The sequence below is a fragment of the Bactrocera latifrons genome, unplaced genomic scaffold (assembly GCF_001853355.1).
Source record: "Bactrocera latifrons isolate USDA-ARS-PBARC rearing strain unplaced genomic scaffold, ASM185335v1 scaffold_137, whole genome shotgun sequence".
Classification (NCBI taxonomy): domain Eukaryota; kingdom Metazoa; phylum Arthropoda; class Insecta; order Diptera; family Tephritidae; genus Bactrocera; species Bactrocera latifrons.
The window spans coordinates 801,386-823,195 of NW_017534819.1; the positions used below are offsets into that span (position 1 = coordinate 801,386).

The 21,810-nt window shown below is 36.3% G+C and overlaps 1 protein-coding gene across 6 annotated transcripts in view; it reads left to right on the forward strand.

The window, feature by feature from the left end:
• Positions 1-21,810, forward strand: part of LOC108965218 (protein NDRG3) — a 62,059-nt gene that overhangs the window by 22,905 nt on the left and 17,344 nt on the right. For 5 of the 6 annotated variants that reach the window (XM_018927454.1, XM_018927455.1, XM_018927457.1 and 2 more), the window contains exons 3-7: positions 15,653-15,736; positions 16,819-17,012; positions 17,333-17,453; positions 17,951-18,515; positions 18,586-18,670. In XM_018927454.1, coding sequence (XP_018782999.1) covers positions 15,653-15,736; positions 16,819-17,012; positions 17,333-17,453; positions 17,951-18,515; positions 18,586-18,670 — 1,049 coding nt within the window. The remainder of the gene's footprint in view (positions 1-15,652; positions 15,737-16,818; positions 17,013-17,332; positions 17,454-17,950; positions 18,516-18,585; positions 18,671-21,810) is intronic. The other variant, XM_018927456.1, reaches the window with a different exon arrangement.

Here is a 21,810-nt window from a genome sequence, read left to right on the forward strand (position 1 = left end):
CGAGCGAAATTCAGAGATCAGGCCATCACGAAGGACATACCATCTGGTCAAGTGTGACGCGGAATGATCCATTTAAGCTGCGCGGCCAAACCGAATAGATAAATTTTTCCCTAAATTGGTAATATTGTTATGCTTGTTTGAAGTTTGATCTCCATATGTCCAATTAGTGTTTATTTGGCAGCTTTTTTACGAYGCGAAACGTTTGCTGTGTGATTTTTACTACAGAAAACAATTGAAGTTTCTTGAAGTTTTATATCACCTTTGAAAAGACTACTATAGCACGAAAATAATTATTTGAGTGCCACGAAGAATTCAATAAATGCCGAGAAGTTATGAAGTCTTGCCTTCTGTGAGTCGTCCCGTTAGCTCTGTTAATGACGGTAGTATCAAAAATGTTAAGGAAAAAGTGCTTGAACATCGCCATGTGGGCTCTCTCTGCGCTGTCTCTTATACACATCTAGATGTGTATAAGAGACAGCTTTCTATGTGTCGACTCAACACATTTTGGTAAATGTAAGAAGACACTTAAGTCTTTTGAAAAACAAAATCGGAAAAGAAATGTTTGCTTTGAAAAAAGAAGGTATACTACTCTTATAAAGGATTGGATTGCGACCCTCAAAACCTGTCCGGCGTTGCATTTAGGCTTCTTCCAAGTATGGTTCAGTAAACAATCGTGCTTAAAACTGCCGAATTCTTTATGACCAATTTCTCATTCATAAAGCCATTACACATTTAAATAGCATTTAAATGAATTGTGCTGCCACTTTGGTAAGCTCCTTCATCAAATAAATTAACTAAATGTAAAGCATATGAAATATAAAGTATAATTGCAAATGCTGGCTGTGAGTTCGCTGTAATATTGATTTGATTAGTGGGAATAATATTCAAATTTCKGTGACTTGTCGTGCCTGAGACGACGGCACAATACACAAGAGGTGGCAAATCAATGGAAAAGTTCAAGGCAACAGCGTGTTTGTGAATTTGGTGAATCGCTCGCAAGGCACCCAATTGTACACAGAGAGACAACAAGCAGSCAAACAAGCGTGACGTCCAATAAAATCGACGCTATCGAGCTAGTATGTAAATCAACATTAMGGTAGCAGCAGCGACGTCAAGGCAATTGTTGGTGCCATATGCCACATGCCACAAGCCACAGAATACGAYTTCGCATATGCGCATTGTTTTGTCAATAATTTGTTGCAGTTCAGTTCATTTGAGATGCTTGCTTTTATTGTTTTTGCTTACGCGCACTGCCATTTCGCATCTTTTTACCCCTTTAGCGCTGTTGGRACCACATTCATTGGCAATCTGCTCTCAGCGTATTACATGAGTCGTGCTTTTTCTTCCATTTTTTGCACATTTCCAAACGGCTGGGCGCAATAAGTTCAATTGCTGGTGGCAAGCATGTGGCACCAAATAAATCGCACGAAAATGTCGAGTGACTGTGTTAAGTGGCGATTGCAGTCGATGGCTAGTAATGACCCGGCTGACTGACTCGTCGCCCGTCGTTTGATTGGTTGGCCGGGTTGACAGCCCAAAGTGCCCATGTAACTCTGCATACGTGCTTTTGTAAATGCACGAACATGTCATTTGCCACTTGCCACATGCTGCCTGCACTTGATTCCGTTTCGATTGTGTGCCATTTTGTTCTTCTTTTTGGGTGTACTTGTGCTTACTTGTGCTAGTTCAGGCGGTTGTGGCCTCCAGCGCCAGCTCTCGCCTGTGTCAGCTACTCTTCAAATGATTGCGCTTTTTGTTGTTGCATGCTCGTTTAAATATTGCACAATTTCTTGCTTGGCATTGCGCAAATCTGGCGCAGTTGGTCAATTCCATATTCCAATTTCCAACAAGCTAACGACACTTGAACGCCAAGCAGCGCTCGACTGTTCGCAACTGGTGTTGCTGCAACACGCGCCGTCCCTCGCTCGCTCAGTCGTGTCCATTGACCAAACGCTGCTGCTGCTGTTGGCAAATTTACATATGTAAATGTAATATATGCATGTCAATGTTGCCMCAAGCAGCTGAAATTGGAACCACTGTCATGAATAAATGGAATTATATACTTATTTAATACTTACAGCCATTTGCTTTGCAGACACACATTCACATACAAGCCCATACAAGTGTAAAACTGCCAATGTGCGTGTGTGCGCCTGTGTGTGTGTGCGTGTGCTTTTGACTTTTTGACCTCTGCTTTCGGACGAATTTTCAGTGAAATTGCACTTTATACCCACAGCGTGGGTCTCTGTGCTATTAGGTCATTTCGCCCATTTCACTGGGCATCTCTCGGCCCCGTGTGGTGCACTGCAAATAGCTGTTGGTTACTGGAACAAAGTCAATTATTGTTGCGTGAATATTACAAAATACCATATATATTACACTTTAGTTACCACTTTTGCACTATTACCAACAACAGCAACAATGTCATTATGGTCATTAACAAAGTTAGTCATCAGTTATCAGCAAAGACCCATCAGCCATCGACGTTCACAGCAAGAACAAGCCATTCTGTGTCTGAATATGTCAGGTACATGTACACAAACACACACACACACACATACACCCACAAGTTCCTGCGTAAATTATTCACTGTAATTTCATAAATGTTTATCACATTTCATTGAAACTGAGTGCCGCGTTGCAGCGCTCTTTACGCTGGTCTTTTTGCAATTTCCTTTAGCTTTCATATTTAATTACATTCGTGCGACCAATCGCTGTTCGATCGCATTTCACATTGACTCATTTACCGTTTCTGTCATGCATATACAAGTATTACACGTTTTCATATGCATTTCGCTGGATGGCATCTAATACAGGGTGACAACTGCCATACGCGGTTCACCTGTAATGTTATGGRAAATTAAAGCGTGAAGTCAGCAAAAAGTAGAAAAATTTATCTCATTTTAAGGGCATAAATTTTGGTAATTTGAAAAAATATCAACAACTGACCTCTTGCGTCTTATCTGGATTTTGAGAAACGATCATACGTAAGAGGTTTACAAATTCCGTAAACGCCATATATGACATSAAAATAGACTGTTCTGCGAAAGTTTCTTTGGGGTGGAGCTTTTCATGCAACAAAATTTGATCATGGATAAAAAAAAACTCTTTCATTTTATTTCGAAGTTCAAGGTTCAGATTATTGTTATTTAAAAGAGAATTTTGCAACAGCAAATGTTGTTGGAAATATCGAAAAATTTGCTTCTCTTGGGAWGAATAATATGGGAAAGTAGTTTGAATAAAGTTGAATATAATTGTTCATCTTATCCTCTCATTTTTTCTCTATGTTAGGAGCACGACGTGACAATAAGGGCTTAATGGTTTTTCTTCCTTGTACTTACAAAAAAGTATACTAGGATAAAAACAAAAATGTAAAACTTTGTCCATAATTTTAAAATTCGTAATTTATTCTTCAAAATCCATTTCTTCTATCTCAAAGTAGTCCCCTTATGTCTTTTCGATTCCACAAAAAAGCTTGTTCATTCAGGTTCATTCAATGCTCGTAACGAGTCACGCTTTTCTATAGTTAGAAAATACATATTTAGATGATAGTACAGATCTTCACTGTAGTAGAGGGTGATCACGCATATGTCATCAGCAATCGTGTCAATGGTTTTCAAAATATCGCTCCGCTGAGGATATAAAAAGTTCATCAAATGCAAATCTAGGTTTTGAAGTTCTTTTTCGCTTCTACCAATTAATATTTTTGCACATTCACAAGTGTGATCGAATCAAACGACATGCTCTGCGGCCATACACCGGTGTGTATTTGCAGTTTAGGAAAGCTTATACATAAGAACTGAGAGTTGAACAAAGTCATTTTATTATAAAAGCAACAATGAGAAAATATTATGGAATTTGAACTCAATTTGTTTTTTTTTTTTGTGATATATACGACTAGGCAGAAACTTTTAAGGGGGTATTATACTCTAGAATTTAGAAAAATTCGATTTCTTTTCATATATTTAAAGTTTAGACCCTTAAGAACATATCCTCCCTTAAGAACATATCCTCCAGCGCACTAATAAATGACTTAGACTGCCCGAAATTTGACTCACGTTTTTCTCGAAACTACTTTTTTCCACACCGAACCGGCATTATCTCAAGTTCTATACAAGCGATTTACTTGAAATTTTGTGTGAACCTTCTTTAAATAATATTTTATCGTTGCTGCCAGCATCACGTCAAAATTTTTGTTTTTAGTATTTTAAAAAAATTCAGGAATTTCAAAAACAAAGGGTAAAAAATGCTTTTTTTTTCAGGCAGTCTCCATTTTCCAAGAATTTTTTTTCGTGTCCCCTGAGGTAGGGACTATAACAGCATCCTTACTGATTAAGAATTTTTTTTGGTCTTTTTTGCAGACCACCAGGAGATTCAGGATCAATGTCACCAGAATGCGCCATTTTTTTACACCTGTCTCCCCCCCTGTAATTATTTTAATTCTTAATAATTTTTTGTGAAATTTTTTTTCTGTATTCTTAAGATATTAATAGGAACATCATAATAAATGTATACTAATAATTTTGTTTGGTTTTTTTAAAATAAAATTCAAAAAACGGCCCAAAATGTGATTTCTAGACTATACCCCCCTAAAAATTATTTTCATAGAAATTGCAGTAATAGCAATATCATTTTATTTTTATTTTTATAATAATTATATTGTTGCTGGCGTATGCTTAATTCACTAAATAATTTCCATACAGAGCTTCATCTTACATAGAACTGAAATAAGGTTTGTTATTAGATAATTTATCAATGATTTATAAAGAAACAGAGGGCGTGGTAGGYAGATTACAATTAAAATCAGCAGTTATTGTGAGCTGCTTTTCAAGTTAGGAATTCTAATTAATTCTTTGAAACTCACATATATATACATAAGCATCTATAAATATGTATATTTGTGCTAATTACTTAGATTTTCTGCGAGTTGCACCTGACCTCTCTCCCCTCAATTGTGTGTAGACAAATAAATCGCATATTTACTTCAATTAACACTTCCTGCCAGGCTGTTAGCAACGGCTGCCCACGCCAAGTTATCTGTTAGAAAACGCTCAAATAATTCAAATAAATTCTGACTCGTACACAAAACTTACTCATTGTGCCATACCCATTCACACATACAAATAATAAGTTATATGCTCTGAGTAGACGTACGATTTGGGTAATCATAAGTAGCGCATTTTAGTCGGCCGCTTTTATGGGCTCAGCCGTTTGACCGGGATGACCGTGAACGGTGAATGAACACCAGCTTTTGCCTGCAACTGACTGCAGCTGGTCGATGTACTGTTTTTGTTTGTTGTTGTTGTTGTTGCAGCAATTAGCACACACCGCTACGCCGTTCCACCGCAGCTGATAACTTGAAAATCACGCAAATTAGCTAAATTTAGCTCTTCAATTGCCCAATGCAACACTCTGCTCTTTACTCGTCTTCACAAGTTCCACGTGCACGAAAATGTGAAATATGAAATTTTTTTGAACACGAATCAGGTCGCGAGGAACTCCCGTTGTGCTTAATTCTCTTTGAGCTTTACTAAGTTTAGAAATAATTAAGCGCTTTTGATAAGCAATTAAAAAATTGGTGAGAAATTTATTTCGTGCTTCGTAATGGCGATACTAAAAAATGCGAGTGAGAGAATTATAGAAGATATGAAATAAAACAATAATGTCATGAAGCATGGAGAAAGTGGAAAATTTAGTGAATAATAATCGGCTGACAGTAAAAAACCAAAAAAAAGTTAAAATTTCTCTGGATCACAATAGGAGATATCAATACAAAGGTGATTCGGGTTCGAAGTCTCCATAACTTCAATAGTCATTAAAAACTAGCTGACTCACCGACTTTTGTACCTACCGCCTTCTCCTAAGTAAGAAAAAACTGAGATCATCGAAATGACAAATTTTGGAATTTCAAGCCTTAAACAGGGTATATAAAGTTTGCCACGATGTTTTTTACACCTAGAAAAAAAATTTACTGAACATATAATGTATATAACAGATTTTTCAATGAGTGTGCTACAAAAGTTTGGGATATCAATTCTTTATTCCTGGGAAAGTACATTCGATGCCATTCGGGCACGAAGTCTAAACGGTGAACCCAATTTTCGATGGTTTCCAAACATAAGTCGGCCATACCGGCAGTTTCACGTTCGACATTCGTATGAAGTTCATCAATCGTCGCTGACTGGTTGGTATAGACCATAGACTAGACGTAGCCCCAYAGGAAATAGTCTAACGGAAGTAGACGGACGAAGTACCGCCCAAAGACGCCACCGGACCMTAAACCGCACTTAACATCATTTGTTCAGGGTTCAGTGGTGACTCATGGCTTTAGTCTTTACGTCAATTTTATCTTGTAAGTGTAGGACAAAAGCYAAATTTGCCACAACGATGTCGCCGATATGCCCAAAGCTTGAGAACGAGGTGTGGTAGACTGATTTCGGTCATGCTCAATTGATGCGCTAGCCGCAGCTAATACGAGCTTTTCGTTTCCTTATTCTCACTGGAACACTTTGTACTGTGCCTGAKKATTCAAATTCTTCCACTAAACGCTCAATTCYTGATGTGACAGGACGATTATGACGACCATAAATCGGACGTAGCGTTCTTAAAGTTGAGGCCACTCACTCCGAATTTCGGTAGTAAATTTTAATAATTTCGACTCGTTGCTGGATCGTATATCTTTCCATGATGAAATGGCAGGCTTTCGTGAAGAGAAGTGTCAAAAGAGTGGGAAAAAATAGCTTGTTTGCTGTACCTATCGGTCTACTTTTCTAGCGACCCTATGAAAAAACCCTTTACCAGCTAAGTCGATTTATCCACCGATATCGATCCGAACATTTTCATCCTTCCTTTTCTTTTGAGAAAGCGGTAACTTCTGGTGCATATTACCTTGTTTAAAAATACTCTAGATTTGTGAAATTTWGCAGATGTTCTTTGAAATAAAAATKTGTCATTTATCGATTTTTTGAGAATTCCTTGCCTTAAAATACTCTTATTATTCGTATGTATAGTACTCAGTATATAATATACATAGGTATAAGAATATAAGCATTATGTGTGGGCGATTTGTGTCAATTTCGATAAAACGGCGTTCACAGTGAACGACAAATCGGTCAACTCATATAGTATGTAAGTTTGAGGACCGACCCTGCACCCACATTAATTATACGAGTAGCAAGCGCTGCACACACCTATGAGATATATGCACGTAGATATAATACAAGTATGTAAATATGTGTACATGCAAACCAGCGACTACAAGCTTTGTGCATGTTCAAGCGTAATTGGTGCATCGCCGCCACCACAGCCTGTAACCTCCATCGATAATRGCGTCAACTTATTGCCGTCCCAGCGTCAATATGTTGTAAATATTACGATACAGCATTGCATTATTCTTGTTTTTGTTTTTCTATTTTTTTTTTTTTTACAGTTGCCGCAACCTTTAATTTTCTTGTAATTTCTTGGAATTTCCTTTTTTTGCATTGCCGCTGCCGATGTTGCATGTTGTCATGCATTTTTCATATGACCCTTGCACACGCTGGGCTTGTGTGCGTGCTACTTTGTTTGACGCCCACCAGCATGCCACGCCGCAGTTAAGTAGCTTCACTGGCATATATGCTCTGGCGTCATGTGTTGATGTGTGTGTGCTTCTCTGCTTTCCTATAAACTTTTCATGCAACCGCATTGAGAATGAAAGTAAATCCTTGTTTTTTTTGTTTTAATTGTTGTTGGAGGGAAGAGGCGTGGTTGAGTAAAATAGCTATATTTTATTTATCAACTATTCCTTTGGTGTGATGAATGACCGCAAATAAGAGTTGTTGGCTGAGTATTTTATATATGCCGTACAATGTATACATACATATGTACATGGTGTTACATAACTCAAACTGCGAAGTAGTTCTATCTCAAAGGGAAACCAGAAAACAATGTCAACTTCGACTGTCGCAAAGCTGGACCTTTCTCTGGAGATTTTTTATGGCATAAGAGGGAATTAAAGCCTTGTTCTTGTTTTTTTCGCTCAGTTTGATAGCTACATAGCGTCACCTGAAATGCAAAATAACGATCAAAAAATTCAAAATTGAGTGTCTTATTGATTATGCTTCACTACTTCAAATTACATACATAATATTACATATGTTCAACATTTTTAGGTTCTGCACTCAGATACAAACCAGTTTTAACCAATATTACATTTTTATTTGTTATATTTTTGTTATATTTTATTTCCTGTTTCATTCATGCCACTGTAAATTTTCGAAAATGTTGTTACGTTATTTTGCATTTCAGGCGACGATATATAGTTCTATAGTTTGAATAATAGTCCATGTCAAATTCCGAGAAAACATCTTTTCAAATTAAGAAGCTTTCAATATAGAGATTTGAGTTCGATTGGTCAGTTTCTAGGACAGCTACATAGATGGTTTGTCCGAAAAGTAATAGGCCGGAGTTGATTTAAAAAATTACAATTCTTTCAAAAATTTCGAAATAGGATATTTCCGCATCGATACAGCGCTGCCAGCGCGATTTCCAAGTATTGAAGTCATTACGGAAGACATTCTCCGGAATGGCCTTGAGAGCCGAGGTGCATACTGCTGGGATCCCCTCTGTTGTTTCAAAACGCTTGCCTTTCATCGGCCTTTTCTGGCAAGGAAACAAAAGAGTCCGGGAGGGCCACATCTGGGCTTTAGGGCGGCTGCGGAAGTGTTGGGATGCCGACCTTGGATAGGTAACTGTTCACAAGAAAGGCGGTGAGAGCCGGGACGTTGTCGTGTTGCACCTTCCAATCGGCTGCGAGTTCTTGTCGGACCCGCTTGACCCTTCGTTTGAGTTTCTTGAGGATTTCCACGTAAAACTTCGCGTTGATGGTTTATCGAGGAGGATGGTGGACAATGCCTCTGATGTCAAAAAAGGCAATTAGCATCGTTTTCATTTTGGACTTGCTTAGTCTTTCCCGTTTTGCCGAAGACGCAGGTCTCTCAATACGGTATTCATCAGCGCCCCTCCAAAAAGGCCTGATGTCACCGAAACACATTCCTAGAGCAACATCTGGGTGAGTCTGCTTGATCATATCTAACGTCTCTGTGGCAGATTTACCGAGTTTCACACAGCTGTAACGAACGCTGCATTTTCGGCTTGCACCCCTCCCAAAAATACGTCGCGCGAAAATGTTTGTTCTGACTCTCCAGCTGCTCGGAGACAAGTGACCAGCCGCGCTTGCGTTAGCTAGGAACGCTCTCTACCAAACCCAGTCGGTCCTATTACTTTCCGGAGAAACCCGGTATATGCCATAAGCGGAAAGATATCTCAAAAACTATCTACTGGGGGATTAGTACAAAGGCAACTTTAAAAAATATTTATATGTTAAAAAATTATTGTTCAAACCAGCGATGTTCTACTGCTGCTTTAATTAATTATTTTAAAATTATAAATTATAAATCCACAGTTGCGTTCAGCTAGCAGCATTTTCACACACTCATACGTACACAGATCTACTTAACATACAAAGTGTTGCGCGTCTGTTTACAGTTGCAGTTATGGTTTGTTATTAAACAAAATAAACGTGAGCTAAAAACAACAACAAGAAAAAAGTTGTAGTATTATTCAAAAGGTGGGAGTGTGCCAGTGCTTCACCTTTGGCGCGCCAACCAGTACCTTAGTGACCATGCGAACGATCGTGACTCTCGTGATTATTAATCGGTTTTAGCATTAGCACCATATATTGTATACTCGCAAGTTTCTTCGAATTTGCCGACTGCATATAGCCACCGGTGCCGACTCTGCGACCGTTCGCTGACGTTGGCACTGTCTATGTTGTTTTTACAGTCGCGTTCACGCTTCCATTCATACTTCGGCGGCGGCGCTTTGGATTTGCTAGCATTCTTAATGACTTGCACTCACCGGCACCGGTTCGCACCGGTTCAAATCCGGTGCATTCGAGTGTGTCATGTTAAATGAGTTTTTTTTTTTTTAATATCAAAGTGAGTTGCTTGCATACATATGTGCATATTTATTAAATTTACTACACTGTAGCTGAGAATGTAAACAAATAAGAATGACCATGTAGGAAAAAGTATCAAAAGACCGTATTTAATCCAAAAATAGTAAATGCTTGTAAAAGCATGGCTTATAACCGAGAATAGCCTGACTTTAGTTCTACCAGAAGCTTATATTAATTATAAGGAGTCATAATTATTTGGTTGAAGATTACCAATATAATATTCCTGTTCCTGGGCAGCTAAGACGTAAGAACGCCTGTGCATTCTGCTACCAAAATATTGCTAAGTATTGATCGAAAAATTTTTAAAAGATCGGTAAAACCTTTGAGTTCGCCACAAATTTATTGAGGGTGTGATATTCTTGCAGTCGTCTAAMAATTAATCTGYCRTTTGYTGTTGTAASTWGYACTTAAWCCCCATTAKGATGGAAAGGATTAGATAAGTTGTGATCGACGTCATCTAACGTCCCCAAAACAAACTGTTTCGACGGGGTGCGCCAAAAGGGAGAGTGGTGTCGGATGAGTGGGGTTAGTGGGGCATGTAAAGAGGTCTCCAGTGGTATGCGGACACTCATTGCACGCAATACATATATTAGATATGYCGGGGTCTATTCTAGATATGTAGGAGATTAACCTCCTACAGTATCCAGAACGAAGCTGCGCAAGGGTTACCCTCGTTTCTTGCGTAAACTGGAGCTCTTCGTCTGCAATGGGTGGTGGCTGAGAGAGAGTCGGTGAAAGTGTTCATGGCTCCACTGTGAATGGTGGCCAGTGCTTTTTGGAAGTTAGTTGCGTTCGAAGCCTGGTCGATGTCGTCGACGTAGTTGAGGAATGAGCTCTTGATGCTCTTAGGAGGCGGTTTCACGAATGCAGTTCAGCAATAATTGCTTGAAGAGGATTTCATTCTGTTCGATAGAAGACATCAATAGGCATCTGACAAGTTTGAAACTTCCATTCATTCAAACGATCTCACGACTTCTCTGGCAGGAACGAATTCGATTAACCCAAGTTTCTAATACTCTTTACACTAAATCAAGTTGTATGTGATGAATAGCACGTTCACTATTGACTACTAAGCTTTAAGGGAATCTGTTTTTTGTCTACGGATTAATGAACTCAAATAACCCCAAGAGTAGTCTAATGGTGGACTTCTGCAAGCCATTGAAAGTCAAAATGTCTTGAAATAATCGAACCTCCAAACTTTTCTCGCAATAATTCGAATTTTTATAATCAAGTCGCTAGTAAACACATGCTTTGGTGAATCATTTTTTGGCGAATTCATTGCTTTACTTCATTCAAATATTAAATGGATATACTATAAGAGTTAAAATAAACTTAMAAACTGCTCAGACATTTGCGAAAAAGTATAAGCAACGAAATATCAGCGAATTGAATGCCAACTGCTAAAGATACGAGACCACAGCTGAAACCTGTTTAGGTCAGTTTTAATCCGGTTTACAACCTGCACATTCGAGGTTGATGGATTATCTTTAGTAAATGTCAATGCCTTTGTGCTGAACCCGTGAGGAAATAAACTGAAGTTTTAAGCACTCATGTATACTGATATAAAAAAAATTTACTTTTTTTTTACTAATTTAATCTTCGAAATACCCGACTACTTCTTGCATTTTAATTTTTGTTAAATTTCCTCATTCCTTTGCGAAACTTTCTGTTTATTTTTCTGTATTTCTGTATACAAGTAAGCTTTGATTATTAATGTGTGTGTGAATTTTCTTGTTTTTCCTTTGTCCTGCAAACTTTTTATAGCTTTGTGCGGGTGGACACAAACACATATACTGGCGTTCGTTATTTCATTTACCTCACTTTTATTCCTCATAATCAACTTTAATTGTGGTCAGATAATTGAAGTCAATTATATACAACAACAAATTAAATAAACASACAGCACTAAAACGAGTTGCTGTAAGGGTCTATCGTCCCGTTAATCATAAGCTATTGCCGGTTCCATGAAATTTATTTATTATTTGGTTCAAGTTTATTTGTGTTGTGTGTCCTCTCGGACGGCCCAAGCAAACAACCTTTTGTTGCAAACACAAGCACCGGTGGTTCTCTTATTTACTTTTACTTCGGACTGTAATTTCATTTGAGTGGTACCTTTACACCTTTATATAATACATATACCCATTCTTGAGTGTATGTTGACGGCGCTGTTGAGGTTTATTAACCCGTCACACAAATGGCGCCATTGAATTATTGCACAGAAAGGCCATAAAAATTCCTTAACCAAAAATATACGCATGTGCAAGAGCGCGAATGAGAATTGTGTGCGAGTGCCCACTTTGCTTTTGGACTTCTACTGAATGCCATTTGAGTAGTTTGCGCGTCGCCGAGTCTCCGCGTATGACTAAGCCACTCGGTGCGATGGGTTGTGTGGGTGGCCGGCGTTAAGTGGAAATCAAAATTTCGATTTCCGCCTTTGGCTACTGAACATTTCAGCAAACACTTGTTTTGCTAATGGATTTCAAGGCTTTAATGCATTATATACTACATTTGAAATTTGTATGCCTGCAGGTGCTGTTGTGAATGTAGTGTGCTTGAAAATTTTGAAAATTTTGAAAATATTTCAGATTGAGTGCTGCTATTCTGTGATTATGCTTCCCAAAGGTGTCTAGATATAATGGTAGATTATGATAGAAAAGTTCATTTCAATATAAGAACGATAAAAKATTTCATGGGTTTTGTTTAAATATCAAAGTGTTCTTTTAGGTATGAGCTTTCTAGCGTTACTTTAAAGGTTCGAGTTACCCACATATTGGGYAGTCGAAAAAGCCTTTTCGTATKTTGTCAATAGATGTCGTTGCAGTCGCATATCTCCGGTTTGATTAGAAATACGAAAAGACTTTTTCGACTACCMAWTAKWACTTCAATTTAGCTTMCTTTGAAAAAGATATGAGCGCGCTTACCAAAYATTATGATATTTTTACGCTTACTACTCAATAACATAACTCACTATCTGCCAACTATCAACTTGATTACCATTTCTTTATTTACAATTTGCTACTTATTGACATTTTGGAGACGTACTGTAAACACACTCTTAATGTACACTYTTCTCAAAGAGTGAGAAGAAATACTCCACTCTCCACTYCTTCTTTTTCCAAGTGTTACTGTATTGGTAATCGACCCGTAAACATATTCACATACAAATATTCGTATTTATGAGTTTGGGCGAAAGAGATTGCATKAGTTCGAACTGTTTCAGATTATGCCGGCTTTGATTGGCGCGACTCGTGCGTTAAGTAAGACATCCGTGAAACGCCATTTGCCTTGGGTGGGGTTTTATTTATTTTTAAGCTCTGGCATATCTTCCCACTTACACGCCTTTCGCTAGTCGCTTGCYGAAATAGCAGTGAATGGATTTGTTGTGGACAACATGCGTCGTTTCGATGGCGCCTGATTTCGAATTTTACGAGCGCATACTTCGCATGCTATGGAATTAGGCTGAGGGCATCKTTTACAAGTGTACATATGTACTACTGAGTTGTGTGACGCAGCACATAATATACATATAAATGCTTATTGCGAATGTTTTTATGTACGAAAGCGAATATTTTTTTTATAGTTTTCGTATTTTGATTAAAAATGTTCAGCATTTTGGCTCTTTTTTTCCATAAGTTTTTTCGCAAATCCGCTCGTTCTCATGCCACTTACTTTAAAGTCGCTGACTCATTTTTTGTACACGCTGCCACACATTTTTCATTACATAAGGCACACTCACATTTAGAGCCAAATAGYCTCATATATACATACATAAATACATTTTACAAGCGTATGTCCTTTTATTATGCATAAAAATATATGTGTTTTTATGTTTGTAGTAGATATACTCTGCTTTAAGCACAACTATTTAATATTTTCATTCATAATATCTACATGAGCATATCCTTTTTGAACATGCTTTTCATTTTTTCCGCTACTTGCCCCAGCATGCGCCTGCTTTTATACTTTGCTTTGCTACGCATGAATTTATGTTCGTATTTACGGTTACATGGCGTAGTGCGCTCGCAGTTTTTCACTTTCGGGTTCTCATTGCCAGTCATGCATGTTGAGAATTATTGCTTTCTGTGTTATATTTATTGCTTTGTTTCGCCATTTTGATTTCTCGTTTTAATATGCGCTTCCATTTTGTTGTTGTTGTTAAATAGAATTTGCTACTTTCCTTTTTTGCACTAAAAGGCAACGGCATCTCGTTTACTTAGTTACATTTAGTTAGGAATTCATCACTTCACAAGCCATTTTGATAAAAAAAAAAGGCAAACTRGGAGAAAGGCCCATAAAAAAGCATTTAACTAAAAACCATTCAACCTTCTCGGACACTGAGGGTACGGAAGCTCTTCATACTAATTCACTTTGGAGTGTGCTTGAGCGGAAATTGCTTGAAAAAAAGTAAAAAGAGTTGATGCTAGCATTCTTAATAATCAATTTATATACGATTTTCGTTAGAAAAAAACATTAAATATAAAAAAAATKAAGTTTTAAAYATGAAAATTTAAMATGCTAACAGAAATGCTGCTTTAAGAAAAACATTTTCTKGTTTTCATTTTCGCACGTCAACTCTTTTTACGACTAAATAATTAAATTATTGCATATATTAACCATATTTTCTTAATTAGGTGCACCCCTAATGTGAATTGGTATCAAATTTCTTTCGCTTTCCATCTCTCTTCACTCACAAAACGTTCACACAAACATACATTTTCATGTAAAGTATTACATTTAATTCTGTTACTRTGATGGATTGTCTTCCTTTTCTTATAAACAATTATTTTATATTAATCCAAAGGCATAATTGCAAGCGATATTTATTTGAGCTTTTGGCGTGTTTGAATAGCTTAAATACTCCTGAACTGTGGAAATTTGTACCATCTTGATTTATATGTAAAATTACTATTTGTATTTCGGATTAAACAAAATTTAAAAAAAAATTAAAACAATTTTAAAAAAATTATGAAATTTTTACGCAAACCGAAAAATAATTTTTTCCTGRAATAAAAAACAATCCCGTAAATAACATAAACATATAAACATTCAACGTTACACAAACATACAACAAGCTGAACGTTAGTGAATATGAGCGGTGCAGCTCATAAAAAATGACTACTCCTTACGGAAAACTGGTCTATGAGTGGCCTATTGGCCTACCAGATTAACCTAACCCAAGCTGGTGAATATATTCAAAACTTGATTAAAAATACTATATTAAAACTCCTGAATATTCCGATATTTGAAGAAATTACTGAAGTCAAAAATAAGGGCTCCTCGGAAAAGTGATTTTTCAAATCATATCACATGATAGAACATACTGGAAACACACATTTTTGAAATTTGACCTTGAGAGTTTTTCTTTTATCGGAATSTTGAGCGCTTTTAGTATATTGTGCCTAATAATGTCTTGAATATATTCGCTAACTTTCGGCTTGTTATAAATATWTGTAACTCTAATCATATTTTTTGAAATAAATTAACCGCTTTTGCTTTATTTCCACATAATGGAAAGCACTCTTTAGAAATGTACACGAAACACTCCGAAAGCTCGTCTAGATCCATGAATATCGCTTGTGGCTGACACTTAGTTTTTAGTTTTTGGTTCGACAAATTGTTTTCTTTGCGCTTGCATGTCTATAGTGTTTATTTCAGAGACCGGGACAAAATCGGTAAGCCAGTGAACACGAAGATGCCATCTGCGCCGACACACACGGCCGAGGAGGCACGTCTGTTGGGGTAAGCGCGCTGATTATAAACGCCTACAATAAGAAACTACAATTACAACTAGCAACTACAAACTGCATTGAATAGTTTCCATAACAATAAAACCAAAGTACGAAATAAAAATTATACGAAAATAAACGACTTCTCATATAACGGTGAAGATTCGAATAGCCTGCTAAGCAACAACTCAAAACATACAAATCCCGACCTAAACGTGTATTTTATATAATTTATTATATATAGTATATTTTCCATACGTTAGATATGTATATAGTACATTATGTACGTATATATAATTTCATAAGTTTTACTGTATGTATTTTCCTTAAGCTTTTATATTCCGTAAAAAATTGAATACTTGCTCAGTTTGTTATGACTATTTATTTTATACTTTTTACTAAAATAATTTTATTATATTTTACTAGCTTAGTATGTATGATTTTTTACTTAAACTAGCTTAGCAATAGTCTTGAAACACGTAGCTTAGCAACTGGTATGAGCAATTAGTTGCATTGACGCATTAAAGAGCATCYCCCCAAGTATATATAGGCAAGCAGGAACTGCATCCAAGTACTTGATTGTATTGTAAAATATAGCAAAAAATAATTTGGACTCAAACCTAAAAACATAAGCCTCAGCATAGCATCCATACAGTTGATTGTGCCTAGCATACACTTGCCTGCGATAGATGAATGTACACCAATAGTTAGTAAGCAAGAAATGCAAACACTAAAGCTAACTTTAATAAATCGGAATGAAAGCTAAATATATACAAATGCAAAGGTCTCCTGCTAGTTTGTGAAACCTAAGAAAAAATAAAAAAATAACACCCTACCACTACACAAGCTCAAACACATTTCCACACACCAAATGCTACTCKAATATCTGTATTATAGCAGCTATGAACCGCTCTCACATAGAAGTCAATTCCATACGGTCCCCACTTAGCAATTACAACTAAATATATACACATACTATAATGCCAAGCAGTCAGYTGAATAATTATGCAAAAGTTAGGTTATGTTAAAAAGTGTTATTTGAAATTGGCCGCAATTTGTACTAATAWTCTATTATTTTCACTTCACTTCACTTAGCACCATGCCCGTCGATCCTATGGACGATATTGAATTGCGCTCTGTGTGGCTGCAATTCCCATACACACGCGGCTCCACWTTGCAGGCATGCGAGCAACGTCTTGTGCCCACTGATAAGGGCGATATACACGTGTCCGTGCAGGGCGACACTACAAAGCCGGCAATTTTGACGTATCATGATCTGGGATTAAATTGTAAGTATGAAATGATTTTTATTAACTTTGAAGAGGGTGAAWAGAAAAATTTTAAAAGAGAGGAAGAGGAAGAAAGAGAGAGAGTGGATCCCTAAGGTAAGACAATCTGACTTTTTAGAAGAGAAACTGAGGTTTTCTAGTTTAGTTTAGTTTTTACTGTATCTCCGAAACTATTACTCGAATCAACTTGAAAGTTTAGGACAACATTTTAGAAGTGTTGTAGAATTTAATAAGACAATAAAAAATTTTTAAACCCGTAAACCCATAYAACCCCTTAAAGAAACTTTTCAAATCTTTTTTTTTTTTTTAATTGTTTTCAGATGCTACTAGCTTTGCTGGATTTTTCAACTTTCCGCCACTTCGTAGTTTGCTTGAGAATTTCTGCGTCTATCATGTGACAGCTCCCGGGCAAGAGGAAGGAGCACCTACATTGCCAGAAGAGTAAATATAAATGAACTAATGTGGATTGATAAGAGAAAGTGAACAAAATATTAGGTTTCAAGTTAATAACCACGAAAAATTCGGCTTAAATTGAGAAGAGCTTATTTACGACGACGAGCTTATATTACGACTTTATGACSACAGATCGACTAATGTTAGTCTGTGAACTTGAAATTTAGTCTTTTTTTTAATGTTGTAATGAAAAGAAATGTTTTTACATAAACAAATCTTGAACTTATTTTCAAATAAATGACATATAAATGTCACTTCAAGCAGCCAATATGTCAAAACGGATTCTAAAGATGTATTTAGTCAAGTCGTTTAGACTTTTTTTAACATTTGTAACATACAGACTCCTTTTTTACGTTTTCTGAGTTAGAAGTACTCTTATCAGTTCACAATTTTCGATCTTATGCATTATTGGGATATTTAAATACATTAATGTTTTATATAAAAATGCAAACCACTGTCACTTTAACAATACTTCCCTCCCGCAGTTACGTCTATCCAACCATGGATGAATTGGCCGCTCAGCTGGTTTTCGTGATGTCGCATTTTGGTCTGAAATCAGTGATCGGCTTCGGTGTTGGCGCTGGCGCCAATATACTGGCACGCTTCGCTCACAACCATCCGGATAAGGTCGGCGCCTTGGTGCTCATCAATTGCGTTTCGACACAGTCCGGCTGGATCGAGTGGGGCTACCAGAGTTTCAATACACGTTTCTTGCGTACCAAAGGTATGACTCAGAGCGTCATCGATTATTTGATGTGGCACCATTTGGGCCGCAATCCAGAGGAGCGCAACTACGATATGGTGCAAATGTTTAAGCAACACTTTGAACGCGGCGTCAATCCCACTAACTTGGCCATGTTCATCAATTCGTACATACATCGCAACGATTTGAATATTACACGTACACCACCTGGCACTCCCGGTACGCAGCCATCGTCGTGCACACTGAAAATGCCGGTTATTAATATTACTGGCGCCTTATCRCCACATGTCGACGACACCGTTACCTTCAATGGGCGCTTGGATCCAACAAACTCATCTTGGATGAAGGTTTGCCAAACAACTTTGCAACTATTGTATATATTTATTTGTAAATGATGGATTTCTCTGTGCTTTGCAGATCTCCGATTGCGCCATGGTGATGGAGGAACAGCCGGCGAAATTGGCCGAGGCCTTCAGGCTTTTCCTGCAGGGCGAGGGCTACGGTAAGTGTTAAAGCACTGCGGAACYTAACTCTAGCATTWCAAAGATMTTACCATCACCTCCATCAYAAACCACAACAACCACCAATTACTTATACAATATACCACATAGTTCCCATTGCCATTCGTAGCTGACATATTTTCGAAATTTGTAAGACATCGTGTAAAAATTAAAAGCTATTCATCAGGCACATTCTTTGAAACAGTAAATCATATGCGAAAGCGAAGGCGAAAGTGCTTACACACTAGCGTTATACAATATATGCAAAATTAAGCGCGCATAAACTTTTGGTCAAAATACATTTATATTTAATATTAGGAAACACTCGTTATTTACTATTAGAAATAATTGAAAGTCGCATTTATTATTGAAAATCGTTTTGAAGCGAAGAAAGGTTAAGCTTAACTAGTTTATTTGAACTGAACATATATTTTACATACACACTGTTGCATAAATCAAAATATTTTWAGTGTACGGACTGTAGAAGTTTTGATCAGGACATGAAAAATAAGTTGCAATCTGCTTATRAAACGAAATGCGTACAATTTCCCGAACTATTCGATAAATCTCAATTTCAAAGCATGCGCATTYTTCACTATTCACTCGCGTTCTAAGGAGTTTGTCCTTACTTAGGGGGTTATATCCACTTGCAAGTCAGAAAAAYACGTTTTGTCGTGCATTTTTTGGAGGAGATAGATACTTATTTGTTGAKTTTTTATTAATGAAATAACATTTTGAGAATGTGCCGAATTTCATGTTCAGTGATTCTTATTGAAAAGTTTTGGATGCCCTTGATTCCTTAGTCGATCTGTTGCAGGATCTCCGAAAACAGTTGAMTGGGCTTGAGAACGATCTTTCTATTTAAAATTTTCTCAATTTTAAGATAAAATTAAAATATCATTACTTTAGATGAATACAGGTTTGCTAAGAAGGAGCAGTAGTAAAAATATAGATTTTTGACCAAATTTTGGGTTGCCAAAGTAAATATTTTTTTTTTGTGAAAATTTACACTTCAGATGGTCAAAAAGCAAAATACTTTAAAAACTATTATTTTTCGAACATTACCTGATAAATATAACCGAAATGGAGTCGGAGCGAGTTTGAAATTTTGTGGACTGATTACAYTAAGTTCAAAAATTTTATAAWTGCGCTCATAACTTGAAAACTATTCGGCAAATTACCTTAAAATTTTCCAATAATATTCTCAAATCTACCTGTTTTCTATATACAATCACCTATGTACAATGCAAAATAAAGTAATATCACGTTTGATAGGTTTATAGGTGAAGCAAAAGCAATATAATGAAAACCACTAAAATTTAAACAAAATTTTAGTTTTGGTTATAAAATGGTTATATATAGGATATACAGTGGTTATATATTGGTTATCAGATACTCATGTTGAAAAAATTAAAGTCTTCGTTATAAAATGGTTATATATTGGTTATTATATCTGACATTGATATTCATTTTTTTTTTTTTTTTTTTGATGATTCGGAGTTTTGCATTTCAGGTGACGATATGTACATATAAGCCAAAAAAAATCAAATTCAAGTGGATATAACCCTAAAATAGCGCCCAGAAAGCTTTTCAATACAGTATTATCCCAAATATGCTTTCTGCCTCTATAATGTGTGAATCGCTCAATTTGTTTACACGTGAGTTATTTTCAGAGACTTCACTTCCGTTATAGGTGAACCAAAGATGCTCCTTGAACAGTTTTTAATATTGTGCAGAGAACTTTGACTCAGTTTAAGATTTCGAACTTCTTTAGCTGCTTAAAATAAGAACAGCATTAAGTCGAATTATTTTTGAAACTTGTTTGTTTTATCATCCTKCTTCCTTTGTTAATATTTTTACGATATTCCCTCCTGTTTAACGTTTTTCATGCACTTCTAAGCAATATTTAGTGGCAGGGATATGCAAATAATTTGGATTTTGAAAAACCAATTAGCTTAAGCGAGCTCGTAATAACATAATAAAABTAAAACCGCATTACGCTTTAATTATATGATAACCTGGAAGCAAAGCAAGTTMTATTTGGCTTTAAAGCTTTAGCAAAATTATTAACGACAAGCGAAACGGCAAGCAGATTAGCAAATTTAGCGAAATTGTCGTTGGTCTCAACAACCAACGGCAGTTCGAATTCATACGACTTAAGCATAAAGTTAAACAGTGTATAAGAATAGTAAAATTTTAGCATACTTGAAAAGTGTATTGCATAATAATTGTTGTTTGCTGAAAGTACACACATTGAAAAGACGTAAGAAGTTAAGTGCAAACTGACTTTTATTTAAAATAGCATTAAAGAAACATATAAACGAACTTCATATACCATACTTACAAGCCTTAATTAAACACATTTATACAAAAGTATTTACTCAGATGRTATATTCAAACACCAAGCTACGCCGAATTCTACCAAATCTACACATMGCATGCATTGACATTAATTTAATACATACAAACGTAATTATAACGGATTCATGCATACACAGCAGCTACCTAACGCTAATTACTACAACATTTACTCATACATAACGACATTTATTAAAATCAAATTGTTTGTATGCATAATCGTACCAAATTGCATTCGTCATACATATATACAAATTATTATACTATACTTATGTAGGTATGTATGTAAGCAAAAACAAAAARAGTTTGAAATTGGCTATGAATACATACTTTATTTGTACTGAAAAATATAGTAATTAAAAATTTGTTAAAATTACTACTTTTGCGAGTATTGGAAAGATGTGAATTTAATTGGATTTATTCTGAAATAAAATAAAGTGTTGTTTGAAAGCAAAATGAGAAAAAAACWTAGATTAAATTATTTGACTCACTTCTGTTTAGCTCATTAGTCAGACCAACCAACATGAACCAAAAGYGATGGGCGCACACAAATTGCGGTGGAGTTAGGTAAAGATTGAAGTTAGGAGGTTAGAACGCAATTTTTTAGAAGAGTTGAATTGGCATAATATTGATTAAAAACAAGCATATTGGACTAAGCTGCCTTTTAAGTTAACTCTCCGACTTGCTTCACGATTTAGCAATATTTTGATGGATKTTTTAACTCTAAAGCAAAAAGAATAAAAACACGTGAGCAATTTTTATGACATAAAGCCTCTGTATAAAT